Source organism: Lissotriton vulgaris, unplaced genomic scaffold, assembly GCF_964263255.1.
Source record: "Lissotriton vulgaris unplaced genomic scaffold, aLisVul1.2 SCAFFOLD_2047, whole genome shotgun sequence".
Taxonomy (NCBI): Eukaryota; Metazoa; Chordata; class Amphibia; order Caudata; family Salamandridae; genus Lissotriton; species Lissotriton vulgaris.
Genome location: NW_028247943.1, coordinates 401,736 through 429,028, shown reverse-complemented (window position 1 = coordinate 429,028; position 27,293 = coordinate 401,736). Strand labels below are relative to the sequence as shown.

The following is a 27,293-nucleotide window of genomic DNA, read 5'->3' as shown; positions in this document are numbered from 1 at the left end:
TCAAATTGGTTCTGTGGATCGCTCCTTTTATACAGTTTTTACCCATAGGATAACATTGCACACAAAAGTTTACAACCCGGTTCCCACAATTAGCCCCCAGAGGGGTCGCCTTGGTCACTTTGAAATACATGAGGTCCGGAACATAAGTGCGGAAACATTTGGCGGTTCCCAACTGTAAAAACCATCTTCCCACCATTAGCGAATTCCAATCAGCAGTAAAATAGATCGAAATAGGAACGAAGACAGGTGCAGAGGAAGACGGAGACAGTGGGGAGATCGGAAAGGGTGTAAAAGGGGAGGTATCGAAAAACACGAGATACAGGCATCAAAGGGACGCGCCTAATGAGATACACGGCTGAGACAATAAGCCCGTGCGGCAAGATGAGCCTCGAGCGGCGCCATCTGCCTTACAGCAGTAACCCCCTCGTCATAAAGACACTTACAAAGAACATGTGTCTTCCGCAAATATCTTGGGAGTCCCAGGGTCGCGAGGCGGACAGCGTCCGTTTGCTGGCTACTTGAGGGCAAGAGACAAAATGGATGCCGTATCTAAGATGGAACCCGTGGGTACAGATGAAAAACCCACATAACAAACGAACGGTTTAAGTTAGCACAGCGAAACTGCGCACACTTACTAAACTCGTCATTTGCGGTTCGTAGATACCAGACTCGACCATATTCGTGCGAGTCGAAAACACCACTTACAATTGTCACGGAACCTCACGCTCTGACGTGCACCACTGGCGCACCCTGCCACTGACTCTTCTGGGTAGGGCGGCGCTCTATAAAACGAAAACACTGCCCCGGCTGCTCTATATCCTAGAAAACACCCCTTTTCCGGTCCCCCAAAAATACTTTTGGACCATGGATACTCTAGTTTCCGGCCTTCTGTGGGGAAATAAACCTGCGCGCATTTCCCAACAGAAACTAATTCGGGGATGGTATGACGGTGGTCTTGCCCTCCCTGGTATTCAATTGTACTACTGGGCGGCACAGCTGAAGATTATCAATCAATGGCTCCACGCACCTCAGACTGAACCCGCATTCAAAGCTGATAGGTATGACTTGGGTGGGGGGGGGGTGTGATGGCTGCACTCTATGACAGGGGGGGCGCCGCGGCCCTGATTGGCCCGACGGCCCACACGGTTAAGTTGTGGTATGAAACCCAGGCCTGCCTTAAATGTAAAAATGTTATTATGCAAATGACTCCACTTTGGGCATCGAGCCAACTTGGCCGTCTCCGCAAAACTCGGGACTTTCAGGCATGGGATCTAATTGGTATCTCCACAGTGGGAGATCTTTGGAAAAGAGGTGCCATGCTCACATTCGAGCACCTTGTGCAGCAATATGATCTGGCTCCCACGGAACGATTCCGATATCTGCAAATCAGTCACGTCCTGGGATCTCTTCTCAAACCCGGAGACGATGTCCTGGAATCCACCCCACTGGAAGATAGGCTCCTCACGGAGCACATGCCCAAAAAGGCGACCTCTTTTGTGTATCGTAAGCTTATCAACAACCTGCCGGACCCAACGCTAAGACTTAAGGATAAATGGATTGTGGAGGTGGAAGAGCTTGACAAAACAGACTGGCAGACGGCGCTTTCCTCCCCTAGAGAAGTTGCTATTCCATCCACACTCCGGCTGGTTCAATTGAAAATACTGCATAGAGTATACTATACCAGGGTTGCATTGCATGCGATGGGGGAGCTGACCATCTGTACAGCCTGCGGGGGTGTGGGGAGGAAGGGACGTATTATCACACTATTTGGGATTGCCCGTTCATTGCAGATTTCTGGACTAAGGTGATGAGGACGATGTCGCAGGTCCTTAAGGAATCCATATTGTCAGACCCTAAATGCTATCTTCTAAATGTCTGGGGGCCCAGTGACCTTACCCACTCAACTCAGGATTGGATGGCGTCAGGAAGGATGTATGCAAAGAGAAATATAGCTAAGTCTTGGGGGGCTCAGAGTGTCCCGACACTCAGGGATTGGTGTTCAGATCTGAATGTTGCAATGCTGGCTGAACGTACTGTATATGTCAATCGGACATGCCCTCGGAAATGGCTGCGGTTTTGGGGGGCGTGGAAGGAGTACAGGGGTAATTTGTGTGATCCTCCGACACTTGACACTGAGAGTGACTCTGAATAGGGGCTGGGGTTGGGACCGATTGAGAGATATGTCTGTACTTAACTGTCTTTACATGCTCAGAGTTGCTGTTCACAAGATACTCCTTATATGTACTTTATCCAGACTACGTGATTGATGGCCTTTATGTCTGCACACAGTGATTTCTTGTATGCCCTATGACTGTTTTGTATTTTCTCTTAATAAAAATGTTTTTAAAAAAATCATGCTGCTCCACATACATACACCCCTTATCCTCCCTTCTGATTCCAGTAAAGGCCTATGAACCGGCATTAGTATTACATGACATCTGCTGCAATTAGCATCAGTGACCAGTACCATATGCCCCTGAGCACACAATTATTAATAATCAGTAAATCAAGTTATCTTCGTGCTTCCAATCAATCAGCAAACCACAAATAATATAGAGAATGTCCTTAGATTGTCCTTCAGAGTTTAATTCCAAATGTTCCAAGTTAGAATCCAGTAAATATTTCTTGAGTACATCAATTCAAATGGTGAAGGTCAAGTTGCCAACACGTGTTTCGTCGTGTGTACATTTCACACATAGACTTCCTCAGGGCTTGAAGCTATATATTTGTAATCCTCTCTAAGACTTCTGTTCTTCAATCCAGCAAATTCCGACCAATGTCCATTATCTCGCGGTTTTTCTTCACCTGTAATATCTCGTCTTCTCTATCACAGTCATTCCACTCCAATAATGTAGATCTCTGTATGCTGGGGCGCTATGTATCTCTAAAGTTCCGCCCGGTCCCCAGACAAATCCGCACCAATCAGTATTATCAGTTATGTAAATCACGTCTATGTAATCAAGGACCTAGGGTCGTCAAAGTTCAGGTCTGGAACATCATCAAAGTCCCGACCCGTCGTCCAGCGGCAAGTGTCCTCGCTGTACTCCGGCGTCCAGCAAACGCCGGAGTACAGCGAGGACACTTGCCGCTGGACGACGGGTCGGGACTTTGATGATGTTCCAGACCTGAACTTTGACGACCCTAGGTCCTTGATTACATAGACGTGATTTACATAACTGATAATACTGATTGGTGCGGATTTGTCTGGGGACCGGGCGGAACTTTAGAGATACATAGCGCCCCAGCATACAGAGATCTACATTATTGGAGTGGAATGACTGTGATAGAGAAGACGAGATATTACAGGTGAAGAAAAACCGCGAGATAGTGGACATTGGTCGGAATTTGCTGGATTGAAGAACAGAAGTCTTAGAGAGGATTACAAATATATAGCTTCAAGCCCTGAGGAAGTCTATGTGTGAAATGTACACACGACGAAACACGTGTTGGCAACTTGACCTTCACCATTTGAATTGATGTACTCAAGAAATATTTACTGGATTCTAACTTGGAACATTTGGAATTAAACTCTGAAGGACAATCTAAGGACATTCTCTATATTATTTGTGGTTTGCTGATTGATTGGAAGCACAAAGATAACTTGATTTACTGATTATTAATAATTGTGTGCTCAGGGGCATATGGTACTGTTCTATTTCTGTTTGTTACGGAAAGACAGGGGTGTTGGATACACGCCCTTCCCCTAGATGCACCAAATCTAACTAAGAATATAGGTAATACATTTTCCCTGATATTAAGAGGAGCGCCCTGAGTTTGTTTGTATCCCAACATTGAAGCATCATTGACCACTCTGTCTCAACCAAGAATGGAGCAATCATGGTGCCCTCATATTATGCTAATATGTTGTCCTCTTCTACCTCTTGCCTTATCAACACCCACAATACAATCAGCAAAAGTTGTTGCAAATCTAATTCATTGAAAGGGGCATTAGCAGCCCAACAGTATCCAGGGATATTTCTCATCTCTGTGTTGGATGTGTGAGATTCATAAACATCTGTTTGTAAAAATCTCTTTTAATGTTGCTGAAGCTCATGTTTGCATAATATGCTGTGCAGATGTGTAGTTACAACTCAGCTGCCATGACCACCCTTCTTGCCTTAGTGACAATTTAGATACTGGACAACTTCCTGGATTTACTTTCCCGATTTACTATATAAATGCAATTAAATTACCATTTTGTCACCCACCTTCCAAGGAGATGTCACAAGTATTTGCTGTCAAAAGCACTTCTCTGAACATGGGCAAGAAAATCAAGAATTTATATATCACATTTAATTAGCACTTCTCACTGACATATAAAAAACAATAGTTTAAGAGTTAGCCCTCAGCAGTCCTGCAGTGTCTAGGACTAACACAACATAGAATATGAATCATTCATATTAACTGTAGATCAGTGGAGAGACAAAAAGAATAAGAAAAAAAATGCCATGCAGCATATGATGCAAATTATGTTGCAAACAAAATCTATTACCAGGTAAGGTAAGCAAAATCATACGAGGTCCTGCGCACATATTAGATTAAAGCACCATTTTCGTTTGTATCAACACATGGCATTGACAATGGTGAGTAGATGAGTGATACAATATGGTACAAAAAGAAGTGTGATTGCACGCCATCTTATTGATGAAACATGTCGCTGATAGGTCATTGAACCGATGGCCCATATGTGGTCAGATACTGCTGTCTAAACCCCAAAATAGTCCATGTTTCTACTCCTTTTTAAAGCAAATACCTAAAGTCTTCATCATGACTGAAAGGATACGTCCATGGTGTAGCCACCCGTGAAACAAAAATTGTGTGGGGAAGAGGTCATCTCAACTGCAATCCACTTGGTCAAGTTTCACTTACACTGGTCTTTCTGTTCACTTTTATGTTAAAGGAGCAATAATTATTTGAATGAGTTTTAAAGAATGAATGATGTACAAGGAAGCATCCACTTGGCATGCAGGTTCCTTGGAGTACAGAGCGCACAATCTTTTTTTTTATATGCCTTTCCCTAATGTCACAGATTAATGCAGTTGCTATTAATTATTTTTAAAATATATTACTGACATGGTTAAAGCACTTACTTCCCTGTTCAAATATGCTGACTGTGCTTAAACCTACTTTAGCTGGAAAATTACATCACTGTAACTTAATATATCATGTACTACCACAGAATGTGATTAGCAGATTGCATAGTCAATAACATGCGGCATTTAAATTTGTATTCAGTGTACGTGTTCAAGCCTACATTACTAATGTGCTGAAAGGTTAATAGCTGCTCTCAGTCCCGGCGACTCTCAGCCAAAGCTATTTGTTAGACCTGGCCCTCTTTGCAGTATCACCCCAAATGTTTTGCATTCACTCCCCTTCTATTACTGAACCTGGTTTTTGATGTCTTTTAGGACTCTGTGCACTTTACCACTACTAACCAGTGCTGTGCTGCCTTCCTTAAACATGGTAACATTTGCCTGCATGTGAATGGCACATTTAATTTACTTGTAAGTCACCAGTATATGGTACTACATGTACCCAGGGTATGTACATTAAATGCTACTAGTCAGGTGCAACACTCATTGTGCCACCACTAAAGTAGCTTTCTAAAACATGTCTCAGGCCTGCCACTGTATCCTGGAGTGTAGTTATGAATCACCATTTTGCCCTGACAACATACTTCTTTTGCCAGGCCTTAGCCTTCATTTTTAATGGATATAAGTCAAGACTGAGGTGGCCCTAAAGTCTTATCTGGCATGGTGCACTATTTAAAAAGTATGCCTAGATTTCCCATATCCTAAAAGTGAAAAACTACTAAAGTTGTTTTTCACTGTTGTAAGGCCTATCTCTCCTACTGACTAACATTGTATTAATAAGTGATAACTTTATATTAGGGGCATATAGAGATATGGTGTTTAGCCTCAAATGAATGGTAATCTAAAATCCTCATTAATGGTAACATCTGATACTGACAATTCCACTTTTAGAAAGCTGCCATTTTCATGTCACAACCATTTGGGACTTCTCCCAGTGTCCTTGGTCCCATGACTAGGAATAGCTCTGCTGTTGGGGTTTGTGTTTTCTCTCTTTACAGTAACGCAAAGGGGGGATTTGGGTGGACAGGATGAGCCATCCTGGCAGCGTGACTGGGGAGGAACTACACCCAGTTCCACTTGCACTTTAAAGGGCTCTTCCTCACACACACAAAGGAATCTGACACAAGCCTGCCTGCCTTTTGTCACCCCAGAGAATTTGAGGCCTTGAGAGGGGAAGAGGTAGAATGTTCCAAAACCAGATGTGGGGGTGGTAGGACAGGGAGTCTTCCCATCCAAACGCTGAAACCAGGTATAAATACTGGACCTATAGAGCCCCTCTTTAGCCTGTCTGTCTGCGAAGGAATACTGGAACCTGCTTACCTTCCTCCCAGGCTAACCCAGAGTGACTCCAATTGTCAGTTGGCTGACCTCCTGTTTGGGCTATAGGGACACAACAAGGTCCAGTGGCTTCTGCTGGCCTGCTGCAACGGAACCTGCGTGAATCTTCAACTGGATATGCCTGAGCCCAGCTGGCCTCTCCATAAGTGTCTCCTGATCCCCAAGAGGTGCTTCCTCAAGCCCTAGGCATACATCAGGGTGTACCTCTCTACAAGAAAAGATGAAAATCCTAAAGTTTGGACTCCCAGCAATGTGAAACAGACCTGTTTGTGCCAAGACTCTGCCACCTGCATGACCACCAAAGTAAAATACCATGAGATCTGCTCTTCGCCAACAATGATAGTCAGTGGCAGCCAGCATCAAGAGACCTACACTTTGCAAAGATCCATCTTTGACCATTGGCAATGCCTGATTTGTTCTTTGTGTAATAGCAGCAACCGTCTGTAATGCCAGGCCTGCTCTTTGCGCTGCAGCGATGACCTACCACAACACTCTCCATTCTCATCAGGGCTTCTTCTACCTCGAACGGAACTTTTTGCACTGGAGTCAGAGGTACCTCTTTAGCAGGCTAACTTGGTTCCTATATGTGACGCACTACATTGCAGTCAGCCTGAACTGGTGACTTCATCCCAATCTAGCACTTTCTCCCAGTCTAGCATGACCAGATGACTGTGAGTCACTTTGTGCTTTTAGGCACTATTTTTTACTGACAAGTTTGAAATTTAATATTCCCACCTCTACAGACTGGATTTTTGTAGTTATGTAATCATTTTATTTATCAAAATGTATTCTATCTTTCCTACATTGGTTTAATTGAGTTGTGTTTTTACTTTATTATTATATGTGTGCTGGATAAATACTTTACCTCTAAGATAAGCGTGTCTGCTTTTGTGCCAAGCTACAAGATGGTTAAGCACAGAATAATATCATGACTTTTATAGTAGTCCCTGATAAGGATTGTAGTTGTTGCCCGAGTGGGGCTTCCATTCCTCTGAACGAATTACCCAATTTCTTATGCCATCTTGCCATCACGTCTTGACAGCATCTTTAACTTCAATATGCAACACATTAATTTGACTTGCAGGCTTCTTTAATGGACCTCTTATTTTCAGGTCCAGCACCAATATTATAGCATGCAGAGCAAAGGTCTTCAAACTTTTTTACTCTGAGCACCCCCCCCCCCCCAAATGTTTTGAGGTCGGGCCCCCCTCCAAATCTTTATGGCAAGGATTGGGGGAGCGGGAGGGACATGGCTGTGTGCAGGGAGGGGGGCTTATGAGATGATTTCAGGAATACTTTTTCTATAGCTTATGAACCACACTAAATATGAGACTTATAAAGAGGCAAATGCATCAAACAAAAACAGATATTATCCCAAACAAATTGCTCCCCATAATTGGGTTTTTGTGTCCCCAATGCAACTACACCTGCTGCACTAATGATAACTGCAGTAGCAGGATGTTTTGCATCTTTTACCTCTTCCCACCATGACGGATCATAAGCTGGGTCCTAATGCTTGAAAGCAAAATAAGCTCTGATGCCCCTCTTTTAAAGGTAGACAATCATAACTGTGATGCAGTGGGCCCCTCAAATCCCTGGGCCCCAGTCCTGCTGCATCTGCTTCCTTGTGATAACCAGCAGTGGCCACTTACACACTTGACAGCAGTACCAGCTTCACTAATGAATGTCCCTTTAAAAACAACAACACTTATATTGTCCCCATCGTTGGGGTATCTCGCTGAAAAAGCTGTCTCTGGCCATTTCTAAACATAAAAATGAGTCCCCATACAGTGCTTCCTATTCTGGGCCTTCTCTTTGACAATATCTATAAATCGTGCTCCTTTCCTCTGTCTCCTAGACCATTACTGTGAGGCCCCAGGGATCGAGAGGATTAGGGCTCTGCATCTGATTGCATCCCTGCTGGCCTTCTACCTGCCACCCCCTGGACTTTGCTTTCACACAAAAAAACTGCCCCTGATTAGTTAATACTGACTTTGAGGTGCCTCTGCCTGAAAGTGAAGTGTGTGGTGGTGCAGAAAGTAAAAAAAAAAAAGCTTTCTTACCAGCCATTAATTAATTGAGTCACTTAAAACAAGGACCACTGGAATTATGAGTTTTTGAAGCAGCAGAGCTTTCCACGTAAGTATTAGTTTGCTTCATTTGCTACATAATCTACAGATTACAATCAAAAAAACTTGATTCTAGCTCAAACGGAACAAAAGTTACTTAAAGCGTGACAAAGTGTTCCGGAGCAGTGGAAGGTCCTTTGCAAAGATTGACTGGTAATTTTGTAGTTGCTTACTTCTGTATTTGGGTGTTAAACTGGTACTAATGAGCTAAAATATTTCCCCTGACAGTGTTACCTTGAGTTAAAATGACAAAATAATGAAGCAATGCGAACCACAAATTGTGGTGAATTGTGCCGAATAATTTACCTTTTCTTGCTGCATAATTTAGTTTGACCTGCTACATAGTCTGGTCCTCTTCTGCTGAATTATTCCAGTGGCTCTGCTCAAAGATTCATGGTGGCAGAGATGTATTCTTTTTGAGATGTAATGTAAGGGTGTTATTATCTGAGATCTGGAATAGTGGAGACACTTACAAAATTGTTTGCATTAGATACAGTTTGATTACTTATTAACACTCTGACAGTGACTGAAAATAATTTCCTTAGACAACTCCTGGGCCTCCCAAAAAGCACCCCTTTAATTCCCCTAAGGATGGACCTGGGTATTGCCCCTATCCCTGACCTTATCCCTTTCCGCCCTCTTCTCTACTGGCGACCGCTATGGAGCACGCTAGAGTTAGAAAACTATAGGGAGTAATTAAAAGCTGTAATGGCTATTTTGGGTGCGGGTAATATACCTTGGCTGTCGTTTATAGGGAATGCATTCTGTGCTATAGGGAGGAATGACCTGTGGTCCGCACCGGAGGTGACATGTCCAGCCCCATCTATAAAATCATTAACACCTGCTTTGAAAGAACATAGGCTGGTATGCATTTTCCAGACAGTAGATTCATCCAGTCTTACATCCAGGTTTTTTGATGTTAAGCAGCATTACAGTATGGAGCTGGTTTATCCAACCCCTTGCAGCCAAGAAATTGTTCCTACAATTTAGACACGGGACGCTCACGCTCTATGCATTTACTACTAATTGGGCCGGCGCTACTAAACAACTTTGTCCCGGGTGTACTGTTGTGGAATAAACTGAGATCCAAGTGATCTTTTTTTGTCCTGCATATAGTTTGGCCAGATCTAAATGGGTCCTACAACTTTGCAGAAACCTGGGTATAAGAAACTTTAGAGAGGTCTTTAGGATATTAAAATATGACATTCACCCGGTTTTTGTTGTTGCAATCTCCGAATTCTTATTTGCAATGTGGTGTAAACTCAGATGTTTAGTGAAAAGATAGAGTAGAGTACTTAGGTAGCCTTGCCCTTTCTTAGATTAATTTTTGTGATTTTAAACTGTATTAATTAAGGGGTTTAAACCTCTTTTAACATTTTGTTTAAATTAAATTTTTAAAGAGCTTGTGTTAACTGATGGTATTGTTTAATATGTTGATAATGGCGCCCTTAACAGAGAACCTGCCCATGCTTAACGTCCCCCATATGACATTTGCCTGAGGGGTGGGACTCTCTACACATTGATACTTTTCCCCGGTTGGGGTCCAAATGTCAAATAGTATTTACACTTTTTATTATCATTTAGTTATTTTATGATTGTAGGAGAGTAGGGTCTGCTATCCTATGGTCACCCCAAATTTTTGCTTTTTGCTTCACTGGTTTTCGACTTAATGAGGCTGTGGGCCTGCTAATCAGACCCCCAGCCTGCTGTTCTCTCTCTAAATTCACATACATGTACTATAGGTACATAACTCAATTGGAACTGGACTCCTTGTCAGCCCCTGTACCATGCACTATAGGTGCTCAGGGCATAGGTGCCAACAAGGCCTACCAGGGGCTGCAGCATATCTTTTGCCACCCCTGCCTGGTACTTAAATCGACACAACTGGCTGATCACTCAGCTGGGGCAAGTTGGTGTAATCACCCCTTGCTTAGATATAGTATACCTATATCTAAACCTATATCTGGACACATATATACCTATAAGTCACTCCTCTGGCAGGCCTTAACAATCCTGGAGGCAGAGTGCTTGGCTTTATGTGAGATGGTGCTCTAGCATGAGCTGAGCCTATCTGCAGCTGTCGGGACCAATTCCCTTAGCTGTTCCTGGATAATGCCATACCATATACTTTTAAGTGCATTATAATCCATCGCGGTTATATGTTAACTTTGGTTTGGCTTTATCAAAACATGTTGTGTAAGGTGGCATACGATTTGGAATACTATCCCCTCGACAGTCCTGTCGACGGGGATAGCATTCCACCCCTCTAGAGGGAGAAGACATGTTACTTTGCTAAAACGCCATTGATTTTAAAAGAGCCTCAGCATCACAAAATGGACGCTTCTGCCACAGACACAAGTCTGACCTCCTGCTGCTGACCGAAACTCAGCCGAGGAGGCCTGGACAAAGGCTTTCCTGTCGCGGGGAGGTGTCACACCACCCCAGACAGGAGATAGTGGATTTTAGCAAGGAGGTTTGAAAGAAACCAGACAGTGCCTGGGGAGCACAAGGCATCCCCTTGCATAATCCGGTCAAACCGGTTCTGGGGCTCACCAGCCCCAGTCCCAGCGCGACCCTGGACAAAGGGAAAGGGGTGTAACCACCCCCTTCCTGGGTCCCACCCATAGGAGGGACCTAGCAGGTAATCCAGCCCACCAGATTGGTATATGAGTGGGAGCAATGCCCAAGCATTCAGATTATCCTGACTGAAACTTATGAAATGAAACTCTGGATCCTTCGACATCCTACTCGACGTAGAAGACTGAAGAATCTCCCTTGTGGTCAAGGAGTGACCACCCTGTGCAAACAGGCACCATCCAGCACCTCGACGTTTGCTTTGTTGCAGTTCCCGCCGGAACTCGAGCAACAGAGTTCGACAAGACCAAGCGCGCCTGCCTTCTAACAGCCCGATCCACAGTCCCTGCAGAGCTGAGACCCGTGGAGGCGACCTGAAGCGTGGGGCCCGCCATCTTGGAAAGACCACGAGACGCTGACCGTGCAGCCCACGAGTGACCCTCGAAGCTGTGCATTGGGGTTTGAGACGCCCCAGCCCTGAGCCTCTCTTGCACCAAAGCTCACCCCTCTACACTCACCAAGTGCTGCGCGGGGCCCTTCTGCATCTTTTGGCTCAACGCGTTGGCCCGGTCGCTTGCCCGTTGGCTTGTGGCTCCTGTGCCGACGAACTTTGAAATCTAACTTGTGAATCTAGTTGCTCCAGACTTGCACTCGCTCCCCTGAAAAGGAGCACCCGCTCTGACCCTCCTGGTCCAAGTAGTAAGCCATCTTTGAATCCTGCGTGGGTTGTGCTTGCCAAGGGTTGTTTGCTCCGATCCGGAAGCCAACACCGCCAACAGTGAGAGCCTGCGTGGGACAGCTCGTGTTCCACTTCTGGACATCCTTGGTGCCCCAGAGTCCACGTGGTAGTGGAGAGAAGCTTCATGACAGCGACCTGAAAGCGCCCGACATTGCCTGGTTCCTTCCTGGTTCCACTCTGGTCACTGCTGAGTGACCCAGACCCTGTCCCCTCTGCTTTCAGATCATCTTTATCTTCGATCCACCCTTGTATCACACCGGACACTTCCCTTCACGACGCCTGCAGCATCTTCATCTTCAGGCACCATCGACCTGCGTGACGAAATCAGACACTACTTCGCACCTATGCACCCACTTCCTGTGGGTGAGGTAACTCAGCAACGCCGGTGTTCTTACACTGGTACACACCTCTAGTGTATGTTACTAAAGTTTCATCCTTCTAGGTTAAGCAGAAGTCTCCTTTTACAGTAACTTTATAACTTTTACGCACCATTGACTTTGCAGTGGCGCGTGCGTGTGCTTTAAGCGCTGCACCCGAGTCCCGCGGGCTTTTCCCGACTTCAGTATTCCTAGTCCCGATTGGTCCCAGTGATTCCTTAGGCCCTAGGCCTAACCACTGTTCGATTGGTATCTCTTATACCACTTTTTAAATATATGGTTCGAGTGGCCACCCGGCCTCATCCATAATTGTGCAACTTTCATATGTTTTACTGTGCTTTTGTTTAAACGCTTGTGCCTCTAGACTCATAAAGAGTATAGAGGATTATTTTAGTAATAAATACATATATTTTTATAATATATAACTTGTGTGGTGTCCTTTCATTTGATATTACAGGATTGTGATTGGTAAAACAGCTCGCTTAACACGACCTCTTGAGTTAAGCCTTTAAGGCTGCTTAGTCCATGCTACCATTAGGATAGCTTGTCTAATAAGGTTGACTTACAACCAGACACCATAAGGGTTGTTTGGACTGATACAAGGTGTCCCCAGAATTGGAGACATCATATATCAGGCCAACTTCTCACATTGGTGCGCAGCGATGCGGATTTGAGCTTGCTGTTGTTTTACCATTGCAATCTTTTTATCAAATTGAAAGATCACATCAAGTACCTTAGGTACATATAAACAAAAGCTTAGCATATTTAAGTTCTACTGAACTTAGTAGTTGTAGATCAAAGGGCTTAGCACACCCTGCCTACAACTCACTAGCAAGGTACAGTAGGAAAACACTCAGTGTAGGTAAGTGCACCACTTGCACCTCACTAGCAGTCATGTCTGGCACAGGTGAAGCTTCCAGCTCTCTGCCTGCGGTGGTTGACCTTACCAAGGCACCCTTCAGATATGACAACCTTAGCCATAAATACTTGAGTGCCTTATGCATTACAAGAGGGCTAAAAAGGGGTCACAACCCCACCATTCCTTCCCTGATAGTAGTCCTAGAAAAGGATGATTTGGAGAAAGCTAGTGCAGTTCCCCAATATGCTGGAAATGGAGTGAACCCCCCTGAGGATGAGGACACCCCAGAGGTGGAGGAGGAAGAAGAGGAAGAAGAGGAGCTTGAATCTGATTCAGACCAAGATCAGAGGGGTACCTAGGTACTAGTTGGCATGCTTAACCAGACCAACTTGGACCAACATGGGAATGGAGAGGGCCAGCACCTCCCCAGATCCCATAACCTAAATCTCACAGGCAATAGGAGAGTGAGATCCCCTTCTAGGGAGTCTAACATTTCTAGTGCCTCAAGAGAATCTCAAAGGGGAATGACTTCCCCCCCAGAGGAAAGAGCATAGGGCCAGGATGAGGGGTGTCCAACTCCAGATAGAGAGGGGAGAGATAGCCTTGGCTCAAGCTAAACTTGCTTTAGCAAGAGAACAAAAGTTGCGTGGATTAGATTCCACCGGTGGCAGCATAATTCCTAGAGAGAAAGACAGGGCCTATGACAATAGAAACCTGACAAAAATTGTGCCCCCCTACAAGGAAGGGGATGGCATCCACAAATGGATGACTGCTCTGGAGAGAGCCTGCATGGTACAGTAGGTTCCTCAAGATCAGTGGGCTGCAATTTTATGGTACTCCTTTTCTGAGAAAGGGAGGGATCGGCTCCTCGCAGTTAGACCTGAGGATGCCAAAAACTACTCTGTCCTAAAGAGTGCTCTTATTGAAGGGTTTGGCCTAATCACTGAGCAATACAGGTTGTTGTTCAGAGATACCCAAAAAGCTCAGACTCAGGACTGGACTGATTTTGTTGATTGTGCCACTAAGGCTCTGGAGGGTTGGCTGCAGGGAAGTAAAGTCTCAGACTATACAGGATTGTACAATCTTATAATGAGAGAGCAGATCCTTAATAACTGTCAGAAACAGCTGTTGCATCAATACCTTATTGACTCTGATCTGACCTCTCTCCAAGAATTGGGAAAGAAGGCGGACAAATGGGTCAGAACAAGGATTAAGCAGAAATCCCAGAACCATGGTGGTGACCAGAAGAAAACAGACCAGAAGGGCGGAGATAAGAAAGATAAAGAAAAAGACCAGAAGTCTTCAGGCCCCCAAACTAATTCTAATAAGGAGGGTGGTTCCCAAAATGGAAACAAGAAAAAGAAGAATGATGGCCCAAAGAAACCTTGGTGTAATACCTGCAAATCAGTTTCACACTGGGGCAGTGAATGCACCAAGAAAAATCCAGTTCCCACCACTACAGCTCCTAAAGCACCTGCACCCCCTAGTACAGTTAGCAGTGGTGGTACACAGCCAAAGGTTTTAGTAGGGTTGACCCTGGGTACTGAGATGGAATCTGGCCTAGTCAGAATCCCTACTCAGGCAGTTCTGCTCTATGATGTGGACATATCCATGCCCACTACTGTGAGTCCCAAAACCTTGGGCAAGCATAGACAGACGCCTTTGATAAATGAGAAACTGGCTCAGGCCTACAGGGACACTTGTGCCAGTGTCACTATGGTGACACCTAACTTTGTGGACCCTGGTCAGATTGTACTAGGTGAGAATTACCTAGTGACCAATGCAAGCAATGCCACTACTAAATATAGTGTGGCTGTTGTGAACTTCTCCTGGGGAGGGGTAAATGGCCTAAAGAAAGTTGTTGTGAGTGCAGACCTCCCAGTAGACTGTCTGTTAGGCAATGATCTGGAAAACTCAGTTTGGTCAGAAGTGGAGTACTGGACTCATGCAGAAATGCTAGGGATTTCAGCACATGTCCTTGCAGTGACAAGGACTCAGGCTAAGAAGTGCCTACTAAGCATGGGCGAATTTTGCGAATCTCGCGTTCGCGAATTATGCGGATTTGCGAACTCGCAATCCGCAAAATCCGCGAATTCTCGCGAATTTGCGGATTTTTTTTTTTGTGTGTTTGCGCGGGTTTCTGCCAGTTCGCGAGGGTTTTGTACAATGTCGCAAATTGCGAACTTACCTGTCGGGTCGCAAGTTTCGCGAACTTGTTGTTTCTACGTGTCCAGCCTGTTTGGGACACTCTTCTTCATCACTGCCACTCTCTGTCACCACTGCCACTCTCTGACTACTCATGCCACCCTCTGGCCCACCCATGCCACCCTCTGTTTCATCACAGCACCCTCTGGTTGTCCAGTCAGTGTACATTATTGTGGCAACGCAAGCACACCTTCCCTGCCTCAAGTGACCTGAATTAATTTGGGGCTGATTAATGTGTCACAGAATATTTTTTTAGCTGGCACCTGCTTCCTTAGTGCTTCCTGATTAGTGAACTTTTGCACTTGCTAAGTGCTTTCATTGTTGCAAAATTAGTTACAACACCTGCCCTGCCCCAACTGACAATAATGAATTAGGGGCTGATTAATGGATTTGAACTGCCAGCCTGGCTCCTGATTGTCTCCCTTAGCTGTAATTCAGGACCTTTGTGGCATATGTGTAACTATTCTGAGGTTCAGAGCAGGGTCACATAATAGTTGCAACTGGCAACTGAACTCTGGAGGGGCCCCTCAGCAAGCACTACAGGAAATGGCTACTAATGATGAGCCTGAACTTTTGAACCTGGTAAGTAGTTACTTTCAGTTTGCTAAAATCGTATTTCTGCAATTTTGCACTTATTCGCGGGGCGCGAACTCACGCGAACTCACGCGAACAGTGCGAGCAGTGCGAGCAAAATCCGCTGCTCGCGGATTTGCGGATTTTGCGGGAGATTCGCGAATCTCGCGGATTGCGAATTTCCCGAAAATCCGCAAAATCCGCGAGCGAAACGGATTTTCCGCCCATGCTTAGTGCCTACCTGAACCTGTGGTGGATCTTGAAACAATAGACCAACCACAACCCAATAGGAAGAGCAAGAGGATTAAGGCTGTGCCTTCCCACTTGCCCCAGGTTGAAAATCAGACTTCACAGGAGGCTGATTCTGCAGTCCAAGAGGAGACTGTCTCTGAGGAACTTGAACCTGATCAGGTTGAGTTTCTGGGGACAGGGGGACCCTCAAGGGCACACCTGGGGCAGGCCCAATTAGATTGCCCTTCCCTTGAACCCCCCAGACAGCAAGCTGCTGCTGAGGCTGCAGGGAATGCTCAAGGTACCCATAGAGTGTATTGGGATGATGGGCTCCTTTATTCAAAGGCTAGAGACCCCAAGCCTGGTGCCACCAGGAGGTTGGTCATACCTTTGCAATTCAGGGGCTTCCTTCTTACCTTGGCCCATGATATTCCCCCTGCAGGACACTTAGGCCAGAATAAGACTTGGGACAGGCTTGTTCCTCACTTTCACTGGCATCATATGTCAGAAAATGTCAAGGAGTTTTGTCGCTCCTGTGTCACTTGCCAAGCCAGTGGTAAGTCAGGTGGCACAACAAAGCCCCCCCTGATACCACTACCTGTGGTGGGGGTACCCTTTGAAAGAGTTGGAATAGACATTGTGGGTCCCATGGATCCTCAAACAGCATCTGGGCACAGATTATATACTGCCACCAGGTATCCAGAGGCAATTCCCCTGAGGACCACAACAACACCTGTTGTGGCAAAGGCCCTTCTTGCAGTTTTCTCAAGAGTGGGTTTTCCAAAGGAGGTTCTTTCAGACAGAGGTACCAACTTCATGTCTGGATACTTAAAGGCAATGTGGAAGGAGTGTGGAGTAAACTACAAGTTTACATCACCCTATCACCCACAGTGCAATGGGCTTGTTGAAAGGTTCAACAAGACCCTCAAGGGAATGATAAAAGGATTACCAGAGAAGCTTAGGCGGAAATGGGACACCCTTTTACCCTGCTTGCTCTTTGCTTACAGAGAGGTCCCACAGAAGGGGGTTGGCTACAGCCCTTTTGAACTTTTGTTTGGCCACCCTGTGAGGGGTCCACTATGTTTGGTGAAGGAAGGATGGGAGTTACCTCTCCAAAAGCCTAAGCTAGATGTTGTGGACTATGTACTTGGTCTCCGCTCCAGGATGGCTTAATACATGGAGAGAGCATCCAAAAACCTGGAGGCCAGTCAAGAATTACAGAAAGCTTGCCATGACCAAAAGGCTGTTCTGGTTGAGTACCAGCCAGGGCAGAAGGTGTGGGTGTTGGAGCCAGTGGCCCCAGCAGCACTGCAGGACAAATGGACTGGACCCTACCCTATTGTTGGGAAAAAGGGAGAAGTCACCTATGTGGTTGACTTTGGAACCCCTAGGAGCCCCCACAGGGTGCTCCATGTAAATCGTTTGAAAGCATTTGTTGACAGGGAGGACATGAGCCTGCTCATGGCCACAGATGGGGAACAGGAGGAAGAGAGTGACCCTCTCCCAGACCTGCTTTCCCAGAACCCTGATGATGGTTCAGTTGATGGAGTAGCCTTGGCAGGCAGCCTCACTGAGCAGCAACAGGTGGACTGCAGACAGGTGTTGCAGGCCACATGTTTTCACTCACACCCAGTCAAACTAACTGGTGCACCCATGAGGTGGATACTGGTGACTGTCTGCCTGTGGAGAATAAGATCTACAGGCAACCTGACCATGTCAGGAATTGTATAAAGGCTGAGGTGCAAAAGATGCTTGAGCTTGGAGTGATTGAGCCATTAGAGAGCCCATGGGCAAGCCCAGTAGTCCTTGTGCCAAAACCCCATACCCAAGATGGAAAGAGAGAAATGAGGTTTTGTGTGGACTACAGAGGTCTCAATGCTGTCACTAGGACAGATGCACATCCCATTCCGAGAGCAGATGAGCTCATTGATAAATTGGCTTCTGCCAAGTTTCTGAGCACATTTGATTTGACTGCTGGCTATTGGCAAATCAGGTTAGCTGAGGAGTCTAAAGCCAAAACAGCATTCTCTACCCCTAGTGGACATTATCAGTTTGTGGTGATGCCCTTTGGTTTGAAGAATGCATCTGCCACGTTCCAAAGGTTGGTGAATCAAGTCCTTGCTGGGTTGGATGACTTTTGTGCAGCATATCTAGATGATATTGCTATCTTTAGCTCCACCTGGGAGGATCACCTGATCCACCTGAAGAAGGTTCTTGAGGCCCTGCAAAAGGCAGGCCTGACTATCAAGGCTACTAAGTGCCAGATACGGCAGAGCAAGGTTGTGTACCTGGGCAACCTAGTAGGTGGGGGTCAGGTTCAACCATTGGAGAGGAATATCCAGACCATACAGGACTGGGCTCCTCCAACTACCCAGACACAAGTCAGAGCCTTCTTGGGCCTGACTGGGTATTACAGAAAGTTTGTGAAGAACTATGGGTCCATTGTGACACCATTAAATGACTTGACATCCAAGAAGATGCCAAAAAAGGTTAGTGGGCAGTTAGCTGTCAAAAGGCATTTGATGACCTGAAGAAGGCCATGTGCTCTGCACCTATCCTGAAGAGTCCTGACTACTCCAAACAGTTAATTGTACAGACAGATGCTTCTGAGTTGGGGGTGGGAGTTGTGCTTTCACAACTTAATATAGATGGTCAAGACCAGCCCGTTGTTTTTATTAGCAGAAGGCTGACCCCCAGGAAGAAACGTTGGTCAGCTATTGAGAGGGAGGCCTTTGCTGTGGTTTGGGCCCTGAAGAAGTTGAGGCCATACTTGTTTGGAACTCACTTCCTAATTCAGACAGACCATAAGCCCCTCTTGTGGCTAAATCAGATGAAGGGTGAAAATCCCAATCTGCTCAGGTGGTCCATTTCCCTACAGGGGATGGACTTTACAGTGGAGCACCGCCCAGGGACTGACCATGGTAATGCAGAAGGTCTCTCCAGGTACTTCCACTTAGAACATGAAGACTTATCTGGTCAAGGTTAAGTTTAATGTCCCTGCGCTTGGGGGAGGGGGGTTGTGTAGGAGTGTAGGGTCTGCTATCCTATGGTCACCCCAAATGTTTGCTTTTTGCTTCACTGGTTTTCGACTTAATGAGGCTGTGGGCCTGCTAATCAGACCCCCAGCCTGCTGTTCTCTCTCTAAATTCACATGCATGTACTGTAGGTACATAACCCAATTGGAACTGGACTCCTTGTCAGCCCCTGTACCATGCACTATAGGTGCTCAGGGCATAGGTGCCAACAAGGCCTACCAGGGGCTGCAGCATATCTTTTGCCACCCCTGGCTGGTACTTAAATCGACACAACTGGCTGATCACTCAGCTGGGGCAAGTTGGTGTAATCACCCCTTGCTTAGATATAGTATACCTACATCTAAAACTATATCTGGACACACATATATACCTATAAGTCACTCCTATGGCTGGCCTTAACAATCCTGGAGGCAGAGTGCTTGGTTTTATGTGAGATGGTGCTCTAGCATGAGCTGAGCCTATCTGCAGCTGTCGAGACCAATTCCCTTAGCTGTTCCGGGATAATGCCATACCATATACTATTAAGTGCATTATAATCCATCGCAGTTATATGTTAACTTTGGTTTGGCTTTATCAAAACATGTTGTGTAAGGTGTCATACGATGGGGCTCACCAGCCCCAGTCCCAGCGTGACCCTGGACAAAGGGAAAGGGGTGTAACCACCCCCTTCCTGGGTCCCACCCATAGGAGAGACCTAGCAGGTAATCCAGCCCACCAGATTGGTATAAGAGTGGGAGCATTGCCCAAGCATTCAGATTATCCTGACTGAAACTTATGAAATGAAACTCTGGACCCTTCGACATCCTACTCGACGTAGAAGACTGAAGAATCTCCCTTGTGGTCAAGGAGTGACCACCCTGTGCAAACAGACACCATCCAGCACCTCGACGTTTGCTTTGTTGCAGTTCCCGCCGGAACTCGAGCAACAGAGTTCAACAGGACCAAGCGTGCCTGCCTTATAATAGCCCGATCCACAGTCCCTGCAGAGCTGAGACCCGTGGAGGCGACCTGAAGCGTGGGGCCCGCCATCTTGGAAAGACCACGAGACGCTGACTGTGCAGCCCACGAGTGACCCTCGAAGCTGTGCATTGGGATTTGAGAAGCCCCAGCCCTGAGCCTCTCTTGCACTGAAGCTCACCCCTCTACACTCACTGAGTGCTGCGTGGGGCCCTTCTGCATCTTTTGTCTCAACGCGTTGGCCCGGTCACTTGCCTGTTGGCTTGTGGCCCCTGTGCCGACGAACTTTGAAATCTAACTTGTGAATCTGGTTGCTCCAAACTTGCACTCGCTCCCCTGAAAAGGAGCACCCGCTCTGATCCTCCTGGTCCGAGTATTAAGCCATCTTGGAATCCTGCTTGGGTTGCTCTTGCCAAGGGTTGTTTGCTCCGATCCGGAAGCCGATACCGCCGACAGCGAGAGCCTGCGTTGGACTGCTCGTGATCCACTCCTGGACATCCTCGGTGCCCCAGAGACCAAGTGGCAGCGTAGAGAAGCTTCACAACAGCGACCTGAAAGCGCCCGACATTGCCTGGTTCCTTCCTGGTTCCACCTTGGTCACTGCTGAGTGACCCAGACTCTGTCCCCTCTGCGTTCAGATCAACTTTATCTTCGATCCACCCTTGGATCACACCGGACACTTTCCTTCACGACGCCTGCAGCATCTTCATCTTCAGGCACCATCGACCTGCGTGACGAAACCCGACACTACTTCGCACCTATGCACCCGCTTCCTGTGGGTGAGGTAACTCAGCAACGCCGGTGTTCTTACACTGGTACACACCTCTAGTGTATGTGTCTAAAGTTTCATCCTTCTAGGTTAAGCGGAAGTCTCCTTTTACAGTAACTTTATAACTTTTACGCACCATTGATTTTGCATTGGTGCATGCGTGTGCTTTAAGCGCTGCACCCGAGTCTCGCAGGCTTTTCCCGACTTCAGTATTGCTAGTCCCGATTGGTCCCAGCGATTCCCTAGGCCCTAGGCCTAACCACTGTTCGATTGGTATCTCTTATACCACTTTTCTAATATATGGTTCGAGTGGCCACCCGGCCTCATCCATAATTGTGCAACTTTCATATGTTTAACTGTGCTTTTGTTTAAACGCTTGTGCCTCTAGACTCATAAAGAGTATAGAGGATTATTTTAGTAATAAATACCTATATTTTTATAATATATAACTTGTGTGGTGTCCTTTCATTTGATATTACAGGATTGTGATTGGTAAAAGAGCTTGCTTAACACGACCTCTTGAGTTAAGCCTTTAAGGCTGCTTAGTCCATGGTACCATTAGGATAGCTCGTCTAATAAGGTTGACTTACAACCAGACACCATAAGGGTTGTTTGGAATGATACAAGGTGCCCCCAGAATTGGAGACATCATATATCAGGCCAACTTCTCACAATGATGTTAAACGTATAATGTTATACTATTTGTGCTTTTATGGCAGTAATGGCTGAAATAAAGTTCTTTGACTGAGTTGACTGATTACTTATTACTAAAATGTATATTTTGTAAGAAGTTGTTTTATCTCAATCACTACATCATTTTGCAGCAGCCTAGCTTAGAGTATGTAAATACTGTTTTAAAATAATGACTTACATTCTCACTGTGCTTTCTGCCGCAGGCTGGGACCTCATAGCACTATAAACAGGGTCACTGGAATTATGCGGCAGGAGAAGGCCAACTTATGTAGCAGAGTTGACTAAATTCTGTAGAAAGCAAATTGCAAATTATACTGCATAATGCTGCATATTTTGTGATAGCATTATGGCATTATTTTGCAATTTTTGTTCTTCTTAATACTGTCCTGGCTTTTATTGCCCCTCATAAGTACCACATTAGCACCCACATATAGTAATAAGCAACAGAAAGGTGACCAGTCAACCTTTGGAAAGGGACTTCCACTGCAAGGTAACATGAGTTGCTGCGTTTTTATTAACTTTGGAACTGTTTGAGCTAGAAACTAGTTTTTTTCTGTAAATCTGCAAATTATGCAACTGATGATGGATTATGTGGCAAATGCTGGAAATGCCAAAACTGCCCAATTGCATAATTTCAGTGGCCCTGACTATAAATACAAAGGTCACTATTCCTCTGCACCAACTACGATTCAATTATGTGTTGCTCAGCTTTAACACACACAGACATCTGCAGTGCTGGTAGTCGATAACTGAGGTTTCATAACGTAAAAGAGTGCATTTATCCCCAGTTAGTTTAACTTGCATTAACTATCCCATTAAGCTGTTATTGTATTCTTTTATACACACTTGCATCACTGTGAAAACACAAAACACTTAGGCTTTTTTTTTTTAGCAACCTCTTTGACCCTGCCAGAATACCAGGGGTGCAACTAGACCCGACCTTCGGGGGGCTAAAACTCTCAGCTGGACTGGCCGTAGCACTGTTTGTACAAGGTGCAGCAGTCTTTTTTGGTGCCCCCTCCCCTATTTCCTCCTTCTCCTTAACACCTTAGCTGCTTTGGAACGTCCAGCTCCAGTGCTGAACGTTCCATTGCGCAGGTGCAGTTGGAACGTCCAACGGCCGACGGCAGCACTCCCGAGGTAGTGGTGCCGTCAGCCGCTGGATGGGCGCAGCGCTTAAGGGGATAAATTACCTCACTGCCATGCCCCAACAATGCACCTCATCTCTCTATAGCACCTTTCAGAAAAACATTTTATTTTTTTATAGTGCTACTCATGGTTTACTCACACTCAGTTCTGTGATCTGCATGGTACACATTCTTTGTACCAGGCACATTAACCCTCTGTGCTGCGTGGGTGTCAGGAGTGCCCATGTGGGTGCACGGTGAGCGATGCGACTGTGTGAGGGTAGGGTAAAAGGAGTGACTGCAGTGTGAGTGAGGTGACCATATAATTTTGGGTGCAGATGTAAGTGCAGTGTGGGACAAATGAATGCATGGTTAGTGAATGGCTTGTTTGAGTGAGATTGCAGATTGGCAGTGATTGGGGCAGTGAGTGAAGTGTCACGAGGGCAGGGTGAGTAGTATGCTTGTGTGAGTGCAGGGTGAGGGACAGGGTGAACAGCACAACTGCATTGTGAGTGCAGAGTAATCACTGTGAGTGCAGGGTGACCGTGAATTTGAAGGGTGAGAATGAGGAGTGAGTTGTCTGAATGCAGGATGAATTCCCAGACACTTGAAGTAAATCAGCATGTTATTGTCAGAGGCGTAGGGTTTCAGATATAAGTTAAACTATTGCTATTATGGCATTAATCAGGGATCGAGGGTGGAGCAAATAAATAAGGTGCTGATCTTGCAACAAACTTCCAGTCTTATGATTAGGGTTGCCAGCTCATTATTTTGATGTCGCAGACAGTACAAAAATAAGCCATGACCTAAAGCCGTATTTTCAGCATTTATCTGTGCGTACTTTGAACAGCAAATTTAAATAGAAAGCACTTTCAATTGTGTTCTCTGGCGGCCTGAATAATTCATGACTTCTAATTAAAGGGAACAAAGACAGAAAAGTCACATTACAAATTAATACATTTTTTTTTATTTCTAACCCTATTTATTGTCAAGACGAGATCTTTGCGGATTCTTTAAACAACATATGGCTGGCATTTTTCTTTTGGCAACCCTACTTTATATTCCCGTTCATGAAATGCATTCTCACACTAGTAAATGTAAAATACAAATGTAAGGAATAGGCAGAGTGGGGGCCCAAGGGGTACTGGAACCAGAAATAAACTATGCCTCAGTAGCCAGTTTACAAAGGTATGTAAATATGCAAATGGTCTTTGAAGACCTGTGAAAAACTCAGCATGCCGGAGATAAGACTCCAGAAAGTGCCCAGCCAAATCCGCAGCAGCACACTCACTGACCTCCAGCCCCAAGGTACTCTGATCTCAGTTCAAGGGCTTCAGAGTAAATAAAGACAGTCTGGAAATGCAGCAAATAAACATCGCCGCACTTCCAGGCCATCTTAAGTCACATGTACTTGCAGAGGCATTTGTCCCTCCCCCCCCGCCCGCCAAACCATCCATGCCCCCCAAAGGGGGTGGGCCCCACAGTTTGAAGACCTCCGATGCAAAGAAACAAAAAGAAAAGCCTGTCTTGCTCAGACCTTTGAGCTACACCAGCTAGAGATTAGGGTTATGCAAAATTTGTGTAAATTGCTGTTGCAGAATTTTGCAAAACTCCACAAAACTTTTGCAAAATAATTCAAAATGCAAAACCGGAACTTAGCGTTCTAGTTTAGCAAGAAATAAATAGCACAAAAAATACAACTGTTGTAAACAAAAGCAGATCGCGTTCTGGTCATTCACGTTGTTCCCATAGTCCCCCACTAAAATGTTGCCAAGAATGTACCATAATTGCGTCAAATGGTATAATTCTGTAATTTCAGGAATTTTTCATAATAAGCATAATGCTAAATCTCCCAAATTATGCAAGAACACACCGTCATAATGAAAATCTCATATGGTCTGTTAGAGACCCCTTGCATGTATACCATTTAAAGAACATTATAAATACTTACCCTCAAGGAATGCAAGATAATCTGTATGCCCTAAACAACTATATATATATATATATATATATATATATATATATATATATATATATATATACATATATATATATATATATATATATATATATATATATATATATATATATATATATATATATATATATACATATATATATATATATATATATATATATATATATATATATATATATATATATATATATATATATATATATATATTCCATCAAAAATGCCCTAGGCATTGAGAAGGCACATAACAATGCTCAGCCCTCCAGCCTAAACGTGCTGCCTGCTTACAATCTCTGTAGAACAGTGAAGGTTTTGGATCCAACGTCTGCCCAGCCCGGATCTCAACAACAAGGGAAACAGAACAGGGTGGCTGGACAGGAAAATTAACAAAAACAAATTACAGCCACGTAGTCAATATATACCACGTGACCACCGGGAAAGAATCCCAAAGCAAATTTATTTTCTTTTTTGACTCAAATTATTAAGGATTCAAGGACACGAACACAAACAAAACAACTGTTATGACAGTGGATTCATGATGACAATATCTACAAGTATACAAATTTTACGAATATACAACACTTACAAAAATGAATGAAGCAACATAAGTGAGCAAGACACCCCAAAACAATACAAAATTCAGTGAACAACATAGATTGTAGTTATATACAGTGCAAAAACTTTCAAGTGTAAAACAAATATGTAACCAGTCCATCAGACTGTAAAACCATGGGACAGGCGGGAGGGATGGAATGAAATGCCTGCCTGTCAACCAGGCCTGTGGTTAGTTGTTTGAAGCGGGTTGCACAACTAGGATCCAAAGAAATCGGTAAAGTTCTATCCTAGGGGCACCCTTGGGGGTTTACCGCAGGGTGGAAGTGTCGACGCGTTTCGAACCAGCGTTATTACAGGTTCTCTTCAGGACAGGGACTGGGGATCGTGATTCTGCACAATGGCATAAGAATAGCCGTGGTGTCGGTTAAACTCGACCAGACAAGGTTTCTGTACTTCGACCAGGGGTTAGGCTGGAGATGTAGTGCCCGCGAGGCGGTGCACGATCGGTGTTTGGAGACGGCTCACATGTTGAAGCATCAATGTGTTGGAACTGAAGTCCCAACCTACAGATAGTAGTAGTTTGATCCACGCCAGCAAGGAGTTAATTATTTGTGCTGGGACTCTGAATGGAGGAATAAATCCGGCGTTTCAAGCGGCAACACAGACAGAGAGTTTACAATCTCTGACATCCGGTTACCTCTGCCAACGCGTTTCAGGGCCCGCCAAAGCCCCTTCTTCCTGGGCACGAAAAGCACACCTGAGACCTGCATTCGTTGTTTCCAGCTTTATTACACATAACCCCGCCTCCCCTGGCCATGTGATTAATTCATTGTCCCTCGGTGCATTCTGGGCCATGTAGTTTTGCATGCAGGTTAGCAGTCTCCTTTTAGTAAGTTTGAGCGTGCCTTTCCAATTAAAATTGTATTATGTCCTCTGAGTGAGTGAGTCACAGAGAAAGGTATGCAGGCTTATGTGCATCTTTGAGCACTGTGCTGTTGAAAGTCAGGAAAAGTTCGGAACTACATCCTCAGTCAGCCGGTGATTAATGTCTTCTCCTGCTGCCGATGGTTCTCTTCTCCACGGCCGTATATAAAATATAGTCCTTTTTCTTTCGTAAATCACAACCTATGGTACTTATACAAATGATATAGTCTATACTACACTTTTTCTGCATGCTTTTACAAAGCTTTAACTAAAATTCATTGTTTTCGTCATTTTTCTGTAACGTATATTTGATTCACGTTTATTAATTTTTCTCTCAGAAAGTGTCATGTTCGGGTTTTCTTGTCACAATTGTTAAACGTGATTTTCCACTCCATCAGATTTTAAAGTTTGCAATAATTTTAAGGATTAGGTAGAGTAGCAGCCTGCTTTCAACAGATGGTTTTTGAAAAGAGATGCTCTTGAAGAAGTAATATTTAAAAGATCTGCAAGGGAGGACTTTCTTCTCTATTTTACTGTTTTGTTTATTCACAAATGTTTATTTCACTTTTGCTTCTTATCCTCAGTACTCTGCCTCTTTTAGGACAGGTGTTGTATTTTAGTAACATTTCCTTCCTGATCTGCAGGTTCGTGTCTTCACCTTCTCTGTCGGGCAGCATAATTATGACGTGACCCCTTTGCAGTGGATGGCATGTGCAAACAAAGGTAAGAGAGCAAGGTGGCAGCAAGCGCCTGTGTGGCAAAAGAGTATTAGCATAGGACAGGGCACTGCTGTAGGTTATACAGTCTCTTGTGAGTTCGCTCATTCCCTCTGCTTGGCACTGCTGCTAGGAAGGGTATACTGCTCGTATAGTAAACCAGTGTGGATACTCTGCTCGATTGCTACACGTGGGCATTGATTCACCAAAATATAAAGGATTATGAATCTGCATCCCTCGTCCTTAGACTAATGATGGCGTAAAAGGCCCCCAAAGGGTTCCAGTGACAACTCGGGGTCTAGATGGAAGTCAAACTGTCGAAGCTGTAAAATTGTTTTCAGGATAACACATGGCATACATGGGAAAGGGAATATGGGAAAAGAAGGGTAAAGCTTGCAACCACCTGTGGCACACGTCAGTACCA

The 27,293-nt window shown here is 45.0% G+C and overlaps 1 protein-coding gene across 1 annotated transcript in view; it reads left to right on the top strand.

The window, feature by feature from the left end:
- CACNA2D2 (calcium voltage-gated channel auxiliary subunit alpha2delta 2) overlaps window positions 1-27,293 on the top strand; it is a gene marked incomplete at its 5' end in the record, with an annotated part of 448,456 nt that overhangs the window by 28,824 nt on the left and 392,339 nt on the right. The window contains one exon of the mRNA XM_086949852.1: window positions 26,798-26,876. Coding sequence (XP_086805978.1) covers window positions 26,798-26,876 — 79 coding nt within the window. The remainder of the gene's footprint in view (window positions 1-26,797; window positions 26,877-27,293) is intronic.